Source organism: Pseudopipra pipra, chromosome 2 (genome assembly GCF_036250125.1).
Source record: "Pseudopipra pipra isolate bDixPip1 chromosome 2, bDixPip1.hap1, whole genome shotgun sequence".
NCBI lineage: Eukaryota > Metazoa > Chordata > Aves > Passeriformes > Pipridae > Pseudopipra > Pseudopipra pipra.
Window position 1 is genome coordinate 86,611,093 of NC_087550.1, and position 17,738 is coordinate 86,628,830.

Below are 17,738 nucleotides of genomic sequence, written 5' to 3' on the forward strand. Positions count from 1 at the left end.
ATTTGGCATGGAGTGCAAGGCCCCCATGCTTTCAGACTTCAGGTGGAATTCCATCAACCCCAGCTGCCTTGCCGATTTTCACCTGCTGTATGGCCTTGAGGGTTTCTCCTAAAGTGGGGGCACTATCGAATTCATACTTCACCGGTTGTTGTGTGATGGTCTGAATTGCTGAGTCTCAGACCACACGGTTGGTACTGAAAAGAGTCTGAAAGTGTTCAGACCATCGATTCAGAATGGAGGTTTTGTCTGTCAGAAGTGTTTGACCATCAGCGCTGAGTAGAGGGCTTTGTACCTGGTATGTAGGCCCGTATGCTGTTTTCAAGGCCTCATAGAATCCTTTGTGATCACCCGTATCTGCGCATAATTGAGTTTTTTCAGCTAGACTGATCCACCACTTGTTCTGGATGTCACGGAGTTTCTGTTGGAGCTTGCTGCATGCAAGACGAAAGGCTGTTTTTCTTGCGTGACAGGATGGCAGTGCAAGGTGTGCTTGGTGGGTGTTCTCTTCTTCCTCAACAATTCCTGGATCTCTTGATTGTTTTCATCGTACCAGTCCTTGTTCTTCTTGAAGGAGAACCCTAAGGATTCTTCAGAGGATTGCAGGATGCTGTTTTTAGTATGGTGCCAAATTGTTTCAGGAGAGGAATCTGTAGAATCTTTGGAATGGTTTTCGAGCCTAGTTTGAAGATTTGCCTGGAATGTTCTGAAATAGTCCAACAAAAAAAGTTCAGTAAAAGAATCTTTTTTCTAGTTAAAAAATGCAAAATGTATTCTACAATGTCACATGGATTTCAATTAAAAAAGCTCAAAAATACAGACTTTAGCTTCAAATTTTCAATATGCCTATTTTATATGAACCTCAATACACATAAAAATATTCAAAATACCAGAGATAAATTATTTCACTTTACATCGAATACATACTTCAATGTATTTATTTTAAGTTGGTTTATTAAAAAATTAATGAAATAACTGAATGGGATAATGTTCATCTGGATGAATTAAAAACCTTTGTTGAAAATTATTCATATAGCTCTATCAAAATCATATAATTTCATTGTGCTTTTCACAAAAGCAGTTACTATTTTTTTCTTTTTTCATTTCTTGGCAACAGAGTCATGGACCTATAATTAAAAACCCACTTATACAATTTCCAAAGGATTATTACAATCTTGTCATGTCAGAGGTTGAACAAGTCACTTTATAGATTATTTTTTCCCATCCCTAGATTCTACAATGACGATCTGAAAACCTTTAGGGCCCTAAACTATGCTTTGTTTTTGCGATGAACACAGGGTATGCAAATGATACTCTCTTTTTCTCTCTTTTTAGGAATGCAGTTGAAGAAAACAAAAAACTATATGCGATTTATGACACAAGGTGAGTTACTAAAAGTACTTTAAAAATGTGATTATTATTTATAATAGTGTTAATACTCTAAAATTTTAAAAATTATTATTATCTTTTTTTCCCCCGAGTCACAAAGTAATCTCTAAATTAAGGCAAAATGAAGAATATTTTAAACCATCATACACAATTCCGTATCTAGCTAATAATGATTCTCCTTTATATATAGTGATTTCCCGTCTGTGTACAGTGCATGTGAAAACGTAGTTAAAAAACAGCTTAATTTACATGTTATTTCACAGATGGAATATAGCTCACAATCCTGATCTGTGTATTATGAGTTTAACTGTGGTTGCTTCTGATGCCAGTGTTTGGGGAGTGAGAACGAAGGGCTAGCTGGCACAGCTTGGGTAAAAGAGGGTGCATTTAGAAAGACCAGCAGAGTGCTATGTCTTGGCAGTGGATGGCTGTGGGTGCAGCCTCTATATAAACACACCTCTGCACTCTGAAGCCTTTCCTTTCCCCTCATCCTTCATGGACCGTTTCCTGTTAAGGGCACTCCTTAGCATAAGCAAAAAACCTACTCAAAGGATAAGAGCAAGACATGCATCAGATTTTCATTTTATTCTACCCATAGCTTTTTCTTTTTTACACTGGATTTTCACTTCCAGAATTCTGCCTAATCTTAAAAAAATCAGATAATTTCACTTCACTTCCTTCTCATTGCTTGTCCTAACTGGAAGTGTTTGCACTCCTCCCCCTCCCCAGCAGCCCCCCTGGAGTTTATTCTTTGTCTTTCTACTTTTCTATTATTAAAATTCAAAGAGATATTTGGGTGAAAATGCCAGGAACCAACATCTCGGTGTTTTAGCTAGTCCTAACACAGATGCATCGTTTAGGATCCTGACTTGATCTTCCTTTAAATATACATAATATTAAATATAAGCAATTCAAACAACCCCTGCTTGTCTTCTTCACTCTGTATAATCTCCTGCAAAATGAGGCTTGGATCTTGACTTGGAATTCTGTCTGCTTTAGTAAAAAATTGCATAAACAATAATTATCACAAATAAGACTCATAAAGATATTGATAAATATGAAAACACAAATATATGGGTTATATCCTTCTGTTTTTAACTAGCCTTAAAGAAAAAGGTGACTGCTGCATATTGTTTTGTTAAGAATAGTGTGCTCTTGCCAAAGGGATTTAGATAAAACCACTCAAGTAGAAACTCTTAACAAGGAAGTCCTATGTAAAATAGCTCTTCCTCCACTGCAGTTACAGTCAAAAAAATAAATTTTAACTCAGTTACTTCTCTGTTTTTCTAAACAGACTCTGTTTCCATCAGGATAGAGACTTAAAGAATAGTACTTCTAATGCACCAGGGGCTTCTCTAATGTATTTGTTATTTCAGTGCATGATCATTAATCTTTAGGATGAAAAAATGTGAGTTATAAAGAGCCTTGATTATGTCTTCTGCCAAAGTGTCAATGGATTTTTATTTTGATGTGTCTGACTCATTATATGCATAATCCAGAGGTTTTGCCACATAAGGAATGGAATGTTGCAGGAATACTCTTTTAAATTCATTCAGATAATGCAAATTTTTGTTCTATTTTCTTGAATATGAAGAAAAATACCCATCTAAAAATTAAACAGCAGTTCAAAACAATTTGGGTCAGGCCTCTTATTAAAGGCAAAGTTTTCCCCATTACTTATATGGATTAATAACTTATTCTTTATGTGGCCCACTGAAACATTCAGATCTCCACTACATCAGAACTGTTGACATAACACTATTAATATTTCTGTATAATTAAATGTAAGCCAGCAAATTATGCAATCAAACCAAATGGATTCAGGCAACGCTGCTTGCAATCTGCCTGACAGAAATGAGGACAATGAGTATAAACTCATTGTCAGTTATAAGCTCAGCATAAACTGTTGAGTATTACTCAACATCAGCAAATATTACATATGGTTTCTGAAAAATACATATAGTAAATAAACATGATCTTGTCTTCCTCACATAGTATGTCCAACAACCACTGCTTGTTGTCCGAACAGGCAAAACACAGTGTATGAACAGGCAAAGTGCAGAGCATTCCCTACGCCTTAATGCTCCCCAGCATCCTCCTGTCACTCTAAAACTCTGCTTCTGCTGAGATACTGTAGGACAGAAAGTAGGAAAGTTGAGTTTTATGAAGGGAATGCTAAGGTTATGACAAAAATGATCCTCAACTTTTGATTTCATAAAGTGAAAAAGAAATCAGACTTGGGGAAAAAAAAACAGTTGAAAATTTTCTTGAGGATTTTTTCCCAAACAGTTTTATTAATTACACCTTCTCAGCAGGTTAAACCAGCAGGCTATTAAAATTGCTGCAAGCCAGAGTAAGTAAGCAGCAGCATGGGTCTCAGCCTAGTAAGATTAATGTCCTGTGCTCCTCAGAAGACAACACTTCAGCTATAGCAGCAATTCTTCCCACTTTTTTTTTAGTTTCAGTCTCTCTCTCTTTTGTATCTCTGAACCTTTTGCGATTGCAGTTTGCTTCAGGATAAGACTGGATCTTTGTCAAAATCAGTTAAATGACAGACAAATCAGAGAGGAAAATGAAAAAGAAAACGTTTGATAAGTGATTCTGACCTCAGCTTGTAAGTGGATTTGAGTTCATTTTGTCAGGTAAACCCTCAGTACCACTTTCCAGCACAAGAGCTCAGTGATGCATTGCATGGTGTGATCAAATACTTCTTCCCTGATTCTGAAGCCAGTCTTTCTCCTACAGTCTGGTGAATGATAGTGGTAATACTGCAAATGCATCAGTTGTGAGCAGACCTCTCCTCTTCTCTAGCCTTCCTGTCATTGCCTCCTCTTCTGTATCTCCATTAGAAGAATGGAGAATGAGAATTATGAAGAAAAATGGAATTTGTTCCAAAATTTTGAGTGGCTTCTCATTCCAATCCCAATGCCTTCAACAAGTTCTGTTCTTTGACAAGGGCTGAGTGTGCTCTGTTCCAGTCCCTTCTGAAATGAGATGATGGATGCACCTACATAGCATTTTAGTGCAGACCAGGACTGTGCTTGCAAAGTAAATTATTTGATTATTCCCACTTACTGCACTTTGGTTCACATCTCAGAGCAGACTCAGAGTACATAAACATGATTCCTTTCATATGAAACTAACTTGAAAAATGTCCCTCAGCAGCACACTGAACATGCTCCAACTGCTAATGAGCATCCAGTCTAGTGGACCACGTTAGTACATTTCTTAATGGGATAAAAAAACCCCAAACAACAAATGTATACGGCATGGATATTAGGTCCTCAGCAACAGCAGTTTTGCTCTACACATCAGCCTCTGTGCTTGCTAACCCAGACATAGTTGATGAATACATGGTAATCCAGCTTACCCCAAGGACTTCTTTCACTTGTAGGCTTGGCAGTTGTATTCTTCCACATGTATTTGCATTAGCTCAAGGACACTCCTTTTGCTCCTTCACACATAATGCTTGCCTTTGCAGTTTAGATTTATCCATTTTTGAAGTGGCCTTTACAATATTGGCAATGCTAAGAAAGAAAAAACATATGCTGTGCTTACCTTATTGAACAAAATTTCGTCAGGAGCATAGATCTTAACTGTCCAATGGCCCAGAGGCTGGAACATTCACCAAAGTAGTAGAAAAGGTGATGAATTTTAGTCCCTGAACTACAACGTTCAAAGTCTCATATTTTACAGGGATAATTTTACTAGGACGGAAAGAAAAAAGAGTAAGAGTGAGAGTGAGCAATGATGAAGGCACCTAAGAGGAGAGAACTGGGTTCTGTTCCTTACACCACTGAACATTGATTTATTTTATCCAGTAATTAATTCATGAATCACTGGATTATTTATGAAATGACAGTACTTCCCAGGTAACAGTCAAATCACTACGCCACAGAGTTATGTTAACTTCTTCCCTCTCCCCTACTTAACTGTTTGCTGAAAAGTGCAACATTCCAAATAACAAAGGTTTACCCTGAGGTCCTGCAGTCTGGACTGATCTCAGGAGATACATCCTTGGGATTTTCTTGGATGAAGAATCTACAGATTGTGCCTGGATGCTCTGTTTTGCTTTAGTGAATAAAAGTGCCCAGACTCCTTCCTGTCATGCCTTGAAATAACCTGCTTGCTTTTTGAAAGGAGATGTTTGAGAGCCTAATTCCAGAAGCAAAGTCAGGTTGGTGAATTCTGGGGCAAGACAAGGAGTCTATTTCTGTGCCCACTTTTTCCTTATTGGCCACATTAAATAGTTCCCCAAAAGTCTCGGCTTCCATTATTTCCTTGAATACTCTGCACTGTACAGGCCTTTGCTGGGTCTTACCTCCAGACCATTGCCACAGCAGCTTTGTTCTGAGTTTTTCCTGCAGACAAAACCCACAGTGCTGCTTTCACTGCAAATGCCACAACGAGATGATCTTGACCTTTTGTGAAATTTATTGTTTATAATTTTTAACGTCCTTTGGTTACTACTAAGCCTAATTGAATCCAGAGTCCCAAGGAACAAATGCTCCATAAGCCACTAAATACTTCCTTGTCCCATCAGGTCCAACCTGGATTATTTTTAAATTGTTCAAAAGTAAAAGGAAATGGTTGCCCTGTAAGATCAAGAGGACAAAGAGTTAAGTGTGACAAAATATGACAGACTCTAAAACACTCTTGATTCATTCCTACTTCAGATGTGTTTCCAAAGGATCAGAATAGCACATTAATCAGAAATAGTGTTCTCTACCTTTTTTATTTCTGTTACGGAACTGACAATCTATTTTAAAAAAGCTATTAGTGCTTAAATGCACTTTTAAACCACGTTAAATTTATCATAAGAAATATTTTATTTGGTGTTAATACTTTCTTTCAGAATTTAGGAGAAAACTGAATTAGTATCCTTTCCTAGATTCACTTTCTCTGAAGTCTTTGAAAGAACTGGTCTTCAATAATGCTCATTAAAAAAACATCAGGCCCCAAGGCCTGAAAATTAATAATAATTATTATTATTGTTCTTCTTATTGTTATTACTATTATTATTCATATTTATTATAATATTTATTCTATTTATTATTATATTTGTTTATTGACTTTTCATTTTTGAGCCCTTGAGTCATATATGCTTCATGCCACAATTCTCAAGCTTTCATTGTAAGCCTAATAAAGTTTTAAAATGAATGCTAAGATTTTCAATTACTTTATAATCATAGTAATTATGGCACTAATAAAAAATCCAAATATTAACATGAAACCACATGATTTGGCAATGCTCAGTTTCTCTCCATTGTCCCACATTGCCTATATAGTTTAATATTGTTTTTAAACCTGAACCTGCTCCTTCTTTTATTTGGAGCTTTATTATTAACTACAACAGCAACAAGGTCAGGATATACACCATGGATTGCACTTGTCTTTCTTTTCAAGAATTTGTTGAGAAGACATGAAAAGCCATCCATGCTTTCTCACCTGTACGTAACACCACAGCATTCCTCAAGCATCCATCCTTTTGTAGCAGCTTTTCTAAAGGAAGAGGATATGTAGAAGGAAAAACAGAATGCAAAAGGAAGACATAGCTCTTCTCCCTAGTGAAATGCTGTGCTTTGTCATGGACCAGTGGCCACTAATTGCAGTGTAACCAGAATCAAGAGCTGGCCAAGGGTGTGTTTATATGTTCACAGAGCATGGTGAAGAGCTCTGGAACTGAGGAGCTGCTGCTGGAACCAAAGGCAACATAGCTAAGTTAGCATTCTTCTGTTTCCATGCCAATCGGTCCTGCTGAAAGGACTAATTAACCTGGAAGGAGGTTAAAAATAATAACAACTGTGCTGTCTTCATCCCAATCAATGTTTTACACAAAGTTAAGAGTACCACAGGTGACAGCTCTCACCGTACATCCCTTTGGTACCAGTGTCGTTTCCCTTCATTACTGTCCCGTGTGACAAGCGCAGTTATACACGTGTTTAAGCCAGTGGAGGTTTTGCCTGGCAAAACATGTCCATCTCGGTCTGTATCGTTGGCATCCTCATAGGCACGGCTCTAGGGAGCCCCAGGCCCGGCACCTGTACACGCACACCACACCCCTGGCTGTAAGGGGACGGCTTGAGACCCTTGCAGGGCAGGGCAAGGCAAGGCAGAGCACGGCTCCCAGGCCAGCTACCTCCCTCTCCTCTGCGTCCTCCTCTGGGCACCGCTCCCAGGATGCGCCAAGGGCCAGCTGGGCTCAGTCCCCCAGCCATACAGCAGCAGGCCAAGGGGCAGGGGAGGGCAGCGGCACGGCGCCGGGAAGCCCCGTCTCACACGGCTCCAGGGAGGATGCCGTGGGCTGCCCTGGCCCCGCAGTTCCACTCCCACCCCGGGGATCCCCTCGCCCTCCCAAGCAGATGAGCCCGGCTGCGGGGGCTGCACGGGGATCCCTCCGGGAGGGGCCGCGGGGCCGGCTCGTGGCGGCGAGGCGGGCGTGCCCCGAGGCGGTTCCCGGGGAGCCACCGCCCCTTCCCGCGCCCCGCTCCCCCGGCGGCTCACCTCGGGCTCTCCGCCGGGAGGGACGGCGGCGCCCTCCCTCCCGTCCCCTCCCCTCCGCTCCCCTCCCGGCTGGCGGGAAGGCGGCAGGGCGGGCGGCGGCGGGCGGAGGGGAGGCGGGCGGCCGGGCTCCGGCGGAGGGCAGCTTCCTCCGGGGCTCGGCGGCGTCCGGCCGCGGGGCGGGCGCAGCCGGGTGCGCGGGCGGCTCCCGCGGGCCGGGCGGCGGTGCTGGGGCAGGGAGTGGGTTTTGTTTTTTTTTTTTTGGGGGGGGGGGGCGGGCGAGGTGGTGGAAGAATAGGGGCTGTCGCCTCCGCCTCCTACTCAGCGGCAGCCGGGGCAGCCGGATCGCGGCGGCGGCGGCTGCTGCTGCTGCTGCTGCTGCGCGGAGGGACCGCGGAGCGGAGGGATGTGGGGCTTTGGGGGAGGCAGGATCTTCGGGATCTTCTCCGCTCCCGTCCTTGTGGCCGTGGTCTGCTGCGCCCAGAGGTAGGAGTCAGCGTGCCCCGGCGGCGGTGCGGGATGCGTTTCTCCAGGGGAACAAGCTGATGCGCTCCCCCCGCCTTCCGCCCCCCGCCCCGCTCTCGCCGTCGCCCCTGGCCCTCCGCATCCCGTCCTCTGCCTCTCCCGCCCGACACCCCCGTCTCTCTCTCCCCACAGTGTGAACGATCCCGGCAACATGTCCTTCGTGAAAGAAACTGTGGATAAATTGTTGAAAGGCTACGACATCCGCCTCCGGCCGGATTTCGGAGGTGAGTCGCCCTGCCCGGGTTTGCCGCCCGGAGACAACCCCCCCCCCCCCACCGCTGTCCCCGGCGCTGCCGCCGCTCCCACACGGCGGGGCCCGGTCCCGCGCCCCCGCTGCCGCGGCACCTCTCGCCGCCGGGTAAAGGTTTGGTCTGCTCGCAGGTCCACCCGTCTGCGTGGGGATGAACATCGACATCGCCAGCATCGACATGGTCTCCGAAGTCAACATGGTGAGTAGCGGTGGAGCCCGGCCGGGGCCAGGGCTGTCGCCCGGCGGGTCACGGCTACCCGTTCCCCGTCCCTCCCTTCGCATGAAGTCGCTGGTGCCTCGGCGGGCGGCGGCGGGGCTGCGCGGGGCGCCGAATGCTGCCCTCTTCCCTTGAAAACTTTATTTCCCTGGAGACGCGCTTTCCCCTTTCCCCCCTTTTCCCCTCTCTCTGCTGGCGGCTGCCTCCGCGAGTGTGCCGGGCCGCCGGTTTCCCCCAACCTTCCTCCTCCTCCTCCTCAGCCCCCTGGGCAGCCGGAGCTTGCTGGCTCTGCCGGCACCTGCCGCGGCCTGGCAGCCCGCGGGATGCGGAGCGGAGTGGGGCGAGCCGGCGGCCGACGGGGTTTCCGGGGCCGGAGGGCTGCGGCTGGAGGCATCTCCCCGCGGGTCAGGGGAAGAAAACAGCCCAGCTTGTCGGTGGGTAAACTCTGACATGTGCAAGTGCTTTAAGGATCGCTGAGCACCCAGAGCCGGCGCGGTTGTGTATGGACTTCGGAAGAATTGCAGTCTTGCCTCGGAAAGTGGTGCTGTGCGGGTCTGTCGGGTTCACCGATGAACAGGGAGGTCTTTAGGGCGTTTCTGCGGTTTGGTCGTCCCGTCTGTATAGTTTGGTGATTCGGGGTTAGGAGCTACAATTGTCCTAATCCTATATCTGAGTTGCGTTTTCCATATTCCTGAGCAAATTATTAGTCGCTGTCTCAGTTTTTTTCTTGTATTCTTCCTTTTGCAAACCTGATGTAGAAAGACCAGCCTACTCTGCAATGCTATAGTTACATTTGCGGTGTTAAACATAATAATTACACGTTTGGGAGCTGTGCTCTCTTGTAGTAAATATGGCACACTGCACTACACCTCCTTCAATGCACTGTTGTAGTGTTACAAGCTGGCATAGCTTGGCTTTATACATGATCTGTGTATTTTCATTAATCCTAGCCTTTCTTTCACCCTCTTTACCTGAAATTCTGAGGAACTTTTGCTCTACTTCTCATCTTTTAAAAAATTATTTTTAACAGAGGGTACAGTTGCCTGTTTGCAGTTAAAAGTGTCACCAACGCCAGCATTTCTACTCATTCAGGAGGGAAAAGTGAGATAGTTCTTACTTCTAAGAGTTTGTTTTAGGCTTTCTGCAGATTCAGGCAACTTCAGAGACATCTCGTATATTCGACAGGCTTTTCTATACCTGTAAAATTGCTTCTCAAATAAAAAAATGGAAGCTGAATGAAAGCTTCTCATTGAAGAGTAATTAAAAAGTCTGACTTCACTATCCCCACTGCCACCTTTCCCACCTTTGGCTATGCTCCAGACTTAGGGAAGCATTGCATGACTCATTAAATTAATATATAGCACTTTGTGTATGTAAAGCGCCACTTAGGCAATAAATATCATAGAAAGGCATACTGAGATTGGAAAGAAAATGAGGCGATGTATGCTGGTTTTTTGCTCTTTTTTTTCTTTTTTCCTCTAGCTGTGGGAAAGTTTGTTAGTTTTGAATAACAACTTGTCCAACCCACTGTAGCAGGGATACAAGAAAATTGCACTGCTTGTTATGCTAGGCTGGGTAATTAGATCTTGAATGATACAGGAGCTCCTCAAGAGGATGGGTACCATCTCTTTCCCCCAGACAGGAGCTAGTGTACCAATTGCTTAAGTTTCTAGCTGCTGCACAAGTCGGTGTCCACTGTTGCCCATTAGTTCCCAGAACAGCTGAAGAGAAGTGGTTTTTCCTGTGTCCTCTCATGGGGCAATGCTAAGTCTGGAAAATATCAATACAGATCTTGCAACAGAAACAAATAATGTGTTTCTGAAGGGAGTTGCTAAAGTACTATTGTTATAAAAATTGTGCTAGTTTTCTTTAGGAAAAATGAGGAGGAAGGGTTTCTGGTTGGTGAACACTCTATTGCAACCCGAATTTCATCTGAGCTTGTCTCGTTTCCCTGTGAAAGAACTCACCTTTGACCAAGCGGAGCTATATTCAAGTAGTGCCTGAGTTGATTACTTTCACTTATTTTAAGTTGCTTTCTACCAGTCTGCAAAGATTCTTGAGTAAATATCAATGAATAGTGAATAAGAATGAACAGAAGGAGCTTTTCAAGATTACTCAAGTATATATTCTAAGTGGTAATTTGGAGGGGGAAAAAAGTCACAGTTTGAAGACCAGAAGCATAACTGTTGAACTTCATGCTTGTTGCCAACTAAACTTCTAATATTTGACGTGTTCTTTCATTTAATTCCAAGCAGATTTTGTGAGCATTGACCTTTAGCCTCATCAACTACTGAAACGTCTTACGAGAATTTCTTTGTGTGAACTGTAGTGTGGACATGAATTCCTTTGATTTAAATCTAGACCTTGGTGTAACCTTTTATAAATTGGCTTGTTAAAATTCATCTCCGTATTAAAAATAAAATAACCAAAGATTGAACATTCTTCAATTTTATGTGCATAAATAAAATGTTATTACAGGAAGTTTTATTATGCTGCCTTCGAAGCAGCCAGTATTGTAGCTTTCAGTGATATGATGACAATTCTTTGTAAGAGGAATTACAGCTTGTATCATACTCTTTTCTATTCTTAATCAAACTGTAGATTTATATATAATATATTCCTCTATGAAGCTTCAGTAACTAGTTATTCATTTAGCTTTCCAGAATTTTAAAAATTTATGTAGTTTTAGCCTTTCTGTTGAAAATTACTGAAAATTCTTTGCCCTCTACATCCAGGATACCTGTACTATTTTTTAGAATAGACTTATTGAATAGCAAGTATCAGGGCTGCAGAGCATCAAGTTGTTTTACTAAAAAGTTGTAAATAAGCAGTTTCTACTGGTTCTCATAACACCTTGAAAGTATCAAGTAGCGTTATTGAAATCATTACTCTGCTATGTTATTTACATCATACTGAAAATACTGAACATGTCTGATGTAAAAATCATATGCTTTGATATTTATACTTCGAGTTGTTAATTCCCTCTTGCTACCATATATATAAATTTGCATGTAAAAAGTGCATTGCTCAGGGAAGGGCTACATCTGTTAATGACCTGCACATATGTGTATATGTATATCTCAGTATGTGCTTTACTTCCCTGCTTTACCTGTACATGCTTTCCCATGATTATTTGCCTATTTCAAAAATTATATCTGTAATTGGATACTTAAGCACCTATTTTTGTGCCCACCTTCAATAACTGCATTTAAAATAGTTGTAAATTGTACAGTAATATACATCTCCAAAGAAAATATTAATCAATAACAACAGATGTAATACTGAGAAAATACTGTAAGTCATCATACAAATAAAGAGTATGGAAGATTATCGTTGTCAGATTTCAATAATTTAGCTGTATAGTTTATAATTTTTCATGATTTGGGCTGATTGTGTTCTGTTCTTGCTATGTTTTAGATGTTTTATAGTTAGAAATAGTTATCATGCTTTTTACTATTCTGTCATCCTGTTTTCAATCAGACAGTGTCCACGATTTGCAATTTTTTTGTGGTCTGATTGTTGTTCAACATTTGATCTGTGAATCAAATGCATTAGTTCCAAGTATACAATTTTCAAGCACCCAAATACTTCCATATCTTAGGAAGTTAAATAATCAATGCATTGAATCTCCAAATAACCCCTCTTTAATGTTATTATTATAGCTGGAAGACTAAGGTAGTGTGCTTTCATTTTACTATAATTTTAGAATGTTTATTAAAGTTTATAAAGTTGATGGAGAAAACAAATGAATCAGTGCAAAAATGAACTTTCTCCTTAGAGGTAGTATTTTGCATGTATGATCTCCTATAAGAAAGGACACCTGTGCTACTGCCCTCTGAAGTGCACTCTGCATTCTTTTTGTGTATGGAGAGGACTTCAGAGCTGTTCATCTAGATTTCTCAGAGGCTCTAATTTTGATAAAATGAAACCAGCAGAACCCAGGAGACATCATCTGCTATATAGTCATGGTGCTGTTTTGAGAATACTGTACTCAGAAAATTAGTTTGACATAAAGTCAGACCATAAAATTTATGAGTTGCTGTTTCTGAAAAAGATGTAATCTATTCTATGCTAACACACTGAAAAAGACATAATCTGTTCTATGCTAACACCGTAAATTTTTTATTTTTATGTATGTGCCTTTTAAAACTGCAAGTATGCGTATGGACTTCATTGGGTGCCTGCTGATTTTCAAAGCAATTTTGACACCTTTCTGACAAACAGTGTTTTAGTTGCTGCTCTAAGGTCAACTGAAGTTACTACTCACTGAGACTAGGTAGTTTTTATTTTCCTTGGATAGTGATACACAAATAATTATTTTTAGCTGAATTAATTCATACTTCACCTGAAGTAGTGAGGGTGCAGAACCATCATGTATTGATGAAAGGTATCACATCTTACTTTAGATGTGTAAAAATTTTAATGGATTTGGTTGATGTAAATTGAGTTGTATACAATTAGATGTCTGAGTGCGAGCTGGATTGCTAAACTCTACAGCTGCAGTTAATGGAGATCCAGAACAAAATGGAGATGCTTGTGCAAAGGTGTCTACTGTCGTTTTGGTTTCACGGTATCATACTTGCCCTCTGGTTTCCGGTCCAGGTTGATGCAGATCTCTTGCAAGTCCTCTGCCATGTCAGTGTGTCTGCGTGCTAGACAAGACACCAGTTCCTGACATTTAAACAACTGAGTCTTATTCTTGTCAATACAGGTGATGGAGTCCGGAGAGCTACTGAGCTTAAAATGTAGAAGACACTTTAGTAGTGCTTCTTAGATATTTTAAGTGCCTCAAAGTATCTTGTTCGGATTCCAGCTGTCTCTCTGGAAGGTTAAGGACTCACATTGTTCATGTTCTATGTCTGCCAGCCATATGCAGGGGTCCTGCATAATCCAGGCATCCAAAATGGCACCAGACATCCTTGCTTAGGTAAGTGAATTGTTCCCTAGATGCATAGGCTTATCCTTCAGGGTCCCTCTGGAATCAGAAGAAGGAGATAGTCATTATTTTGTAATTTGTATCTTAGATGTCTATGTGGTTGTTACTTTTAAGATGGAAAGATTAATCTTTTTGGGGGGTGCGCCTGTTTCCTGAACAGCTATGGAGAGAGCCAAGGCAACTCGTTTAGTTTTGAGTGACTGCAGCTAGGCACAGTGAAATGTAACCTGTGTTTCCTGTTGTAAATGTATCTTCTATTTCCTGCCATAAACAGATACTTTCTAAATACTTTGCAAACAGAATCTAGAAGTTACCTCATGCAGGAAATCATAACCGAGTTGTGACATACTTTGCTTTGAAGATTCAGATGCAGAAATTAAAGGAGTTGTACTAATAAAATGGTTCCATAATCATGTTGCAAACAGGTTTTCTAGCTAGAAGAAAATTCATATCTGCAGTGCTTATAACTAGTTCACAAACCACATGAGTATAAAATAGAATATATAACTTTATATTCTGATTTTACTTTTATATGTATTTAGGGACAATAGAAGATCATACTGTGGCAGATAGACCACATACATAATTTTGTGTGTGTGTGTGTGTGTATATGTATACACACACACACACACACACACGTATGTTTTTGATAGATAATACAGGAAAAAAAAAAGGAAGAAGAAAGAAATAGTGCCCAAGCAGGGAAGCATCTCCTGAGACCAGCATAACCCTGCAAAGAGTGCTGTTGCTGTGCTGGGGATGAGCCAGCACCCATTCTCTAGGAGACAGCAGCAACGGGCACTAATCCTGGAGGACAGTCTATCTTAGCAGTTTACCTGCTCTCTGTTTGCCAGCTGGTCACAGGAGCATCCATCCTCTGCCTTGTCCCCGTTTTGTTTTTCTTCCTCAGGACAGTACCCATGAACTCCCCCAGCCTGCCTCACTCTCTTTCCATCCCTGTCATGTTTCATAGTTCCTAATGACAGAGAGAGAGAAATACTTGTAGCAGATGGTGTGATAGGAGAACGACTCCTATTAGGCCAAGGGAATTGATGACAGGCTTCTGCTTATCTGCAGTGGAAAGCAACTACTCTGAAGGGGAAGGAATACCTGCTTATGCAGAGACAGGGAGGTAGACAGGGAGGTAGTTAATGTTGCTGGGAGGTGGAAATAGACTATTTAAAAGCCAGCTCCAGCTGCCAAGGTTGAATCATCTGGACTTGGATGATGAAATAGATACAATCTATGATAATATCAATCTGAAATAATTGCAAACATTTCAGGGGACAAAAAGAGATTCAAAGTTATGTTTAAAAATTAGAGGAATGGCCCTGAATAAAGAAGAAGCAAGCACAAAGTGCTGCATTTTATAAGGAAGGAAGAACCCAGTATTTAAAATGATAAAGATTTGGTTAAGCAGCAGGACACTAAGAAAAGGATGTAGAGGTTTTACTCAAACAGATTCTGAAGCAAGTGAAAAAGTCACAAATGCAATATAATTGAAAAATATGCATCTGACTCTGGGACACATAAGTAGAAGTGTCATTCCCAAGACACAGGGTTTTCTCTATCATTAGATAAGCCTAAGCAAGAATGCTGTGTCCAGTGTTTCTGCACTGGCTTTCAGGGAGATGGAAACAAACAGAAGGTGTAAAGAAGGCAAGAAAACGTTTCTAATTAAAATAATTACAAAACAGGGCATATCCAGTGATGCTGAAGTAAATGGATTTGTTTAGCACTGAAAAACAAGATAGTGAGGGCATAAATTTCCCAATATGTAGGACGCTGGTGGTGAGAGAAGGATGATCAGCTGCTGTTTAGAACCAGTTGAAGTAAGACCTGAAGAAATTAATTAATTGATTTTGGAATGGTTTTCATCTAGCTACGTTTTTGGTAGCATCTCCGTTGTTGCAGGTTTTTAAGAAGAGATTCGATAAATAACTCTTCCCAATGGTGTTGCTCTTGCGTTTGGAGAGGCTGGGCTAGCTAATGCTCTGAGATCTTCTCCAGCACCGTATTTTTGTGAATCTCTGCTCTGATTTAATTATTATTTCTGTCAGTGCTCACAAGCACTTCTTGATGTGGTTTCAGATGCCCCAGCTGGTGTCATGCTGATGCCATAGAAGATAAGTTTCCCATCCGTCATTTGTATAGATGCCAGTGTCAGAAGTATATGCCTTGCTATATGAGGCATCATTAATTATCAGCATTGTGTGTGATTGTGTTCTCGGTACCTTTACATTGATTGGAACAAATGTCACATGTATGTCCTTTCAAATATCCTGGTCTTAAAAGAGTTGTAAACTAAAAGGTCAGGATTTCTGTGCATGTAACCGTGAGAAGATTTTTGCTTCTGCTGAAAGACTTTCATCATGCCTAGATAATGAAGAAGTACACTAGTTTAAGTTAACAGGAGTGGAAAATTCACAGAAACTTTATGGATTTATACTTACTATATGCCTAGCAATTTTTTTCCATTCCCTTGAAGACAGAAGAAAAGAGAAAAAGAGTGATATTTATATGAAGCTTTTTATTCGGGCACTATATTCTTATTCAGATAATTTAATGTCTGTAGTCATACAGAAAGATTAGCAATTTGATAAAGGTAGGCAATATCATGCTTGGCAGAAGAGAACATGCAAACACAGAAACATCCATGATACATGTAGACTTGAGGTCCACAGAGCCAAGTATCCTGACTCTGCTACTGCCTGGTAGTGGATGCTTAGGGAAGAAAACAATGAACAGATGTTAATACTTCTCTAAGTATAGTTTTGCAGTCTCCAGTAGTTTGTCACTTGAGACTTCCTAAGTCTCAAGGCTCTCAGAGAGAGTACTCTTTTTTAGGTGTCATTAGGGCATTGGGATGATTTAGAAACAATACACTTTTCTCCATAGTTCCCCTTTTAATAAGGATATGATTATATAGAATTTAAACTTGGGTAGTATCAAGCGCAGTCCATCAATACTGAAGGATAATAAAAACTTCCAGTGAAAGAGGTTGAGCAGTATTTAGCTACCATTAGGGTTTTAGCTTATCCAGGACAAACTTTATTTTTCTCCCCTGTGACACAGAATCATAAAAAATAGCTGGAAGAAGAATAATTTCAAAGCGACAGTTCATTTAATATTTGTAATTGAATGTCACAGTTCCTCATAACTACAGATACTGCAAGGAAAAAATCCCCAAGTCTGGGCATGTCTAATTCATTATTCACTATTACAGATTTGAACCAGTAATTTTGGGAAAATAATTTGTTCTCTCAGCAGTTAGGAGCTGGTTACAGGTCTCTGTGATAATGTAACCTGCAATATGAATGTAATATTGCACATAGCAGAGAGGGAAGGTAAAACAGCTGTGCTGGGAGGTCTGCAGTTACACTGGATAATTGGCAGTTCAATAGCAGTTAATGACTTTTTTCTTTATACTAATATGAATGTTGAATTTTCATTAGTGCATGGCTATGTCTCCATGGCACAATACAGCACTCTGCAGAGATGCCAGAGGTAGCTCTGGTGCAGCTAGTAGAGTTTCTGGAAGCTGCAAAGTTATGTCAATACAGAGCTCTGTACAGGATGGTTGTACCAGTGGGAGTTAGGTCATTGAATACAACTTCTTTCTCAAACTTAAAATAGGTTATCTGGTGTATGACCAACCTCCAGCCAGAGCTGATCACCAGAGTGCCCTTTAACAGAGAGAAGCACTTCCGTAAGACAGTACTTTTTGTTCTAAATCAGGTATATTAAGACTGGCCCTCCAGAAGTGCCTGTCTGGAGGTACTAATAGTGTAGTGGGATGGAGAAGACAATGGGAGGAATTGACTGCCTTAGGATAGATAGAATCACAGAATCATAGAATCAGCTGGGTTGGAAAGGACCTCTGAGATCATCAAGTCCAACCCTTGATCCACTACCACCATGGT

General features: G+C 41.3%; 1 protein-coding gene and 1 long non-coding RNA gene across 6 annotated transcripts in view; one reads left to right on the forward strand and one right to left on the reverse strand.

Moving 5' to 3' along the window:
• Positions 1 to 228: 228 nt before the first annotated feature.
• Positions 229 to 8,078, reverse strand: LOC135409999 (uncharacterized). Of its 3 annotated transcripts, none has more exons than XR_010428467.1 (3): positions 4,757 to 8,078; positions 3,993 to 4,370; positions 229 to 703 (listed from the first exon to the last, which is right to left on the reverse strand). It is a non-coding gene; the product is annotated as an uncharacterized LOC135409999 (long non-coding RNA). The 3 variants fall into 3 exon arrangements; XR_010428466.1 differs by lacking the exon at positions 3,993 to 4,370 and having other exon boundaries at positions 231 to 703; positions 4,757 to 6,888; positions 7,891 to 8,078; XR_010428468.1 differs by lacking the exon at positions 3,993 to 4,370 and having other exon boundaries at positions 232 to 703; positions 4,757 to 5,981; positions 6,835 to 8,078.
• Positions 8,079 to 8,284: 206 nt separating this feature from the next.
• The window catches only part of GABRB3 (gamma-aminobutyric acid type A receptor subunit beta3), a 117,891-nt gene continuing 108,437 nt past the window's right edge, over positions 8,285 to 17,738 (forward strand). For 2 of the 3 annotated variants that reach the window (XM_064646233.1, XM_064646234.1), the window contains exons 1-3: positions 8,285 to 8,373; positions 8,545 to 8,636; positions 8,794 to 8,861. In XM_064646233.1, the coding sequence (XP_064502303.1) occupies positions 8,294 to 8,373; positions 8,545 to 8,636; positions 8,794 to 8,861 (240 nt within the window). In that variant the 5' untranslated portion in view covers positions 8,285 to 8,293. Of the gene's footprint in view, positions 8,374 to 8,544; positions 8,637 to 8,793; positions 8,862 to 13,692; positions 13,807 to 17,738 lie in introns of those variants that run through there. The other variant, XM_064646235.1, reaches the window with a different exon arrangement.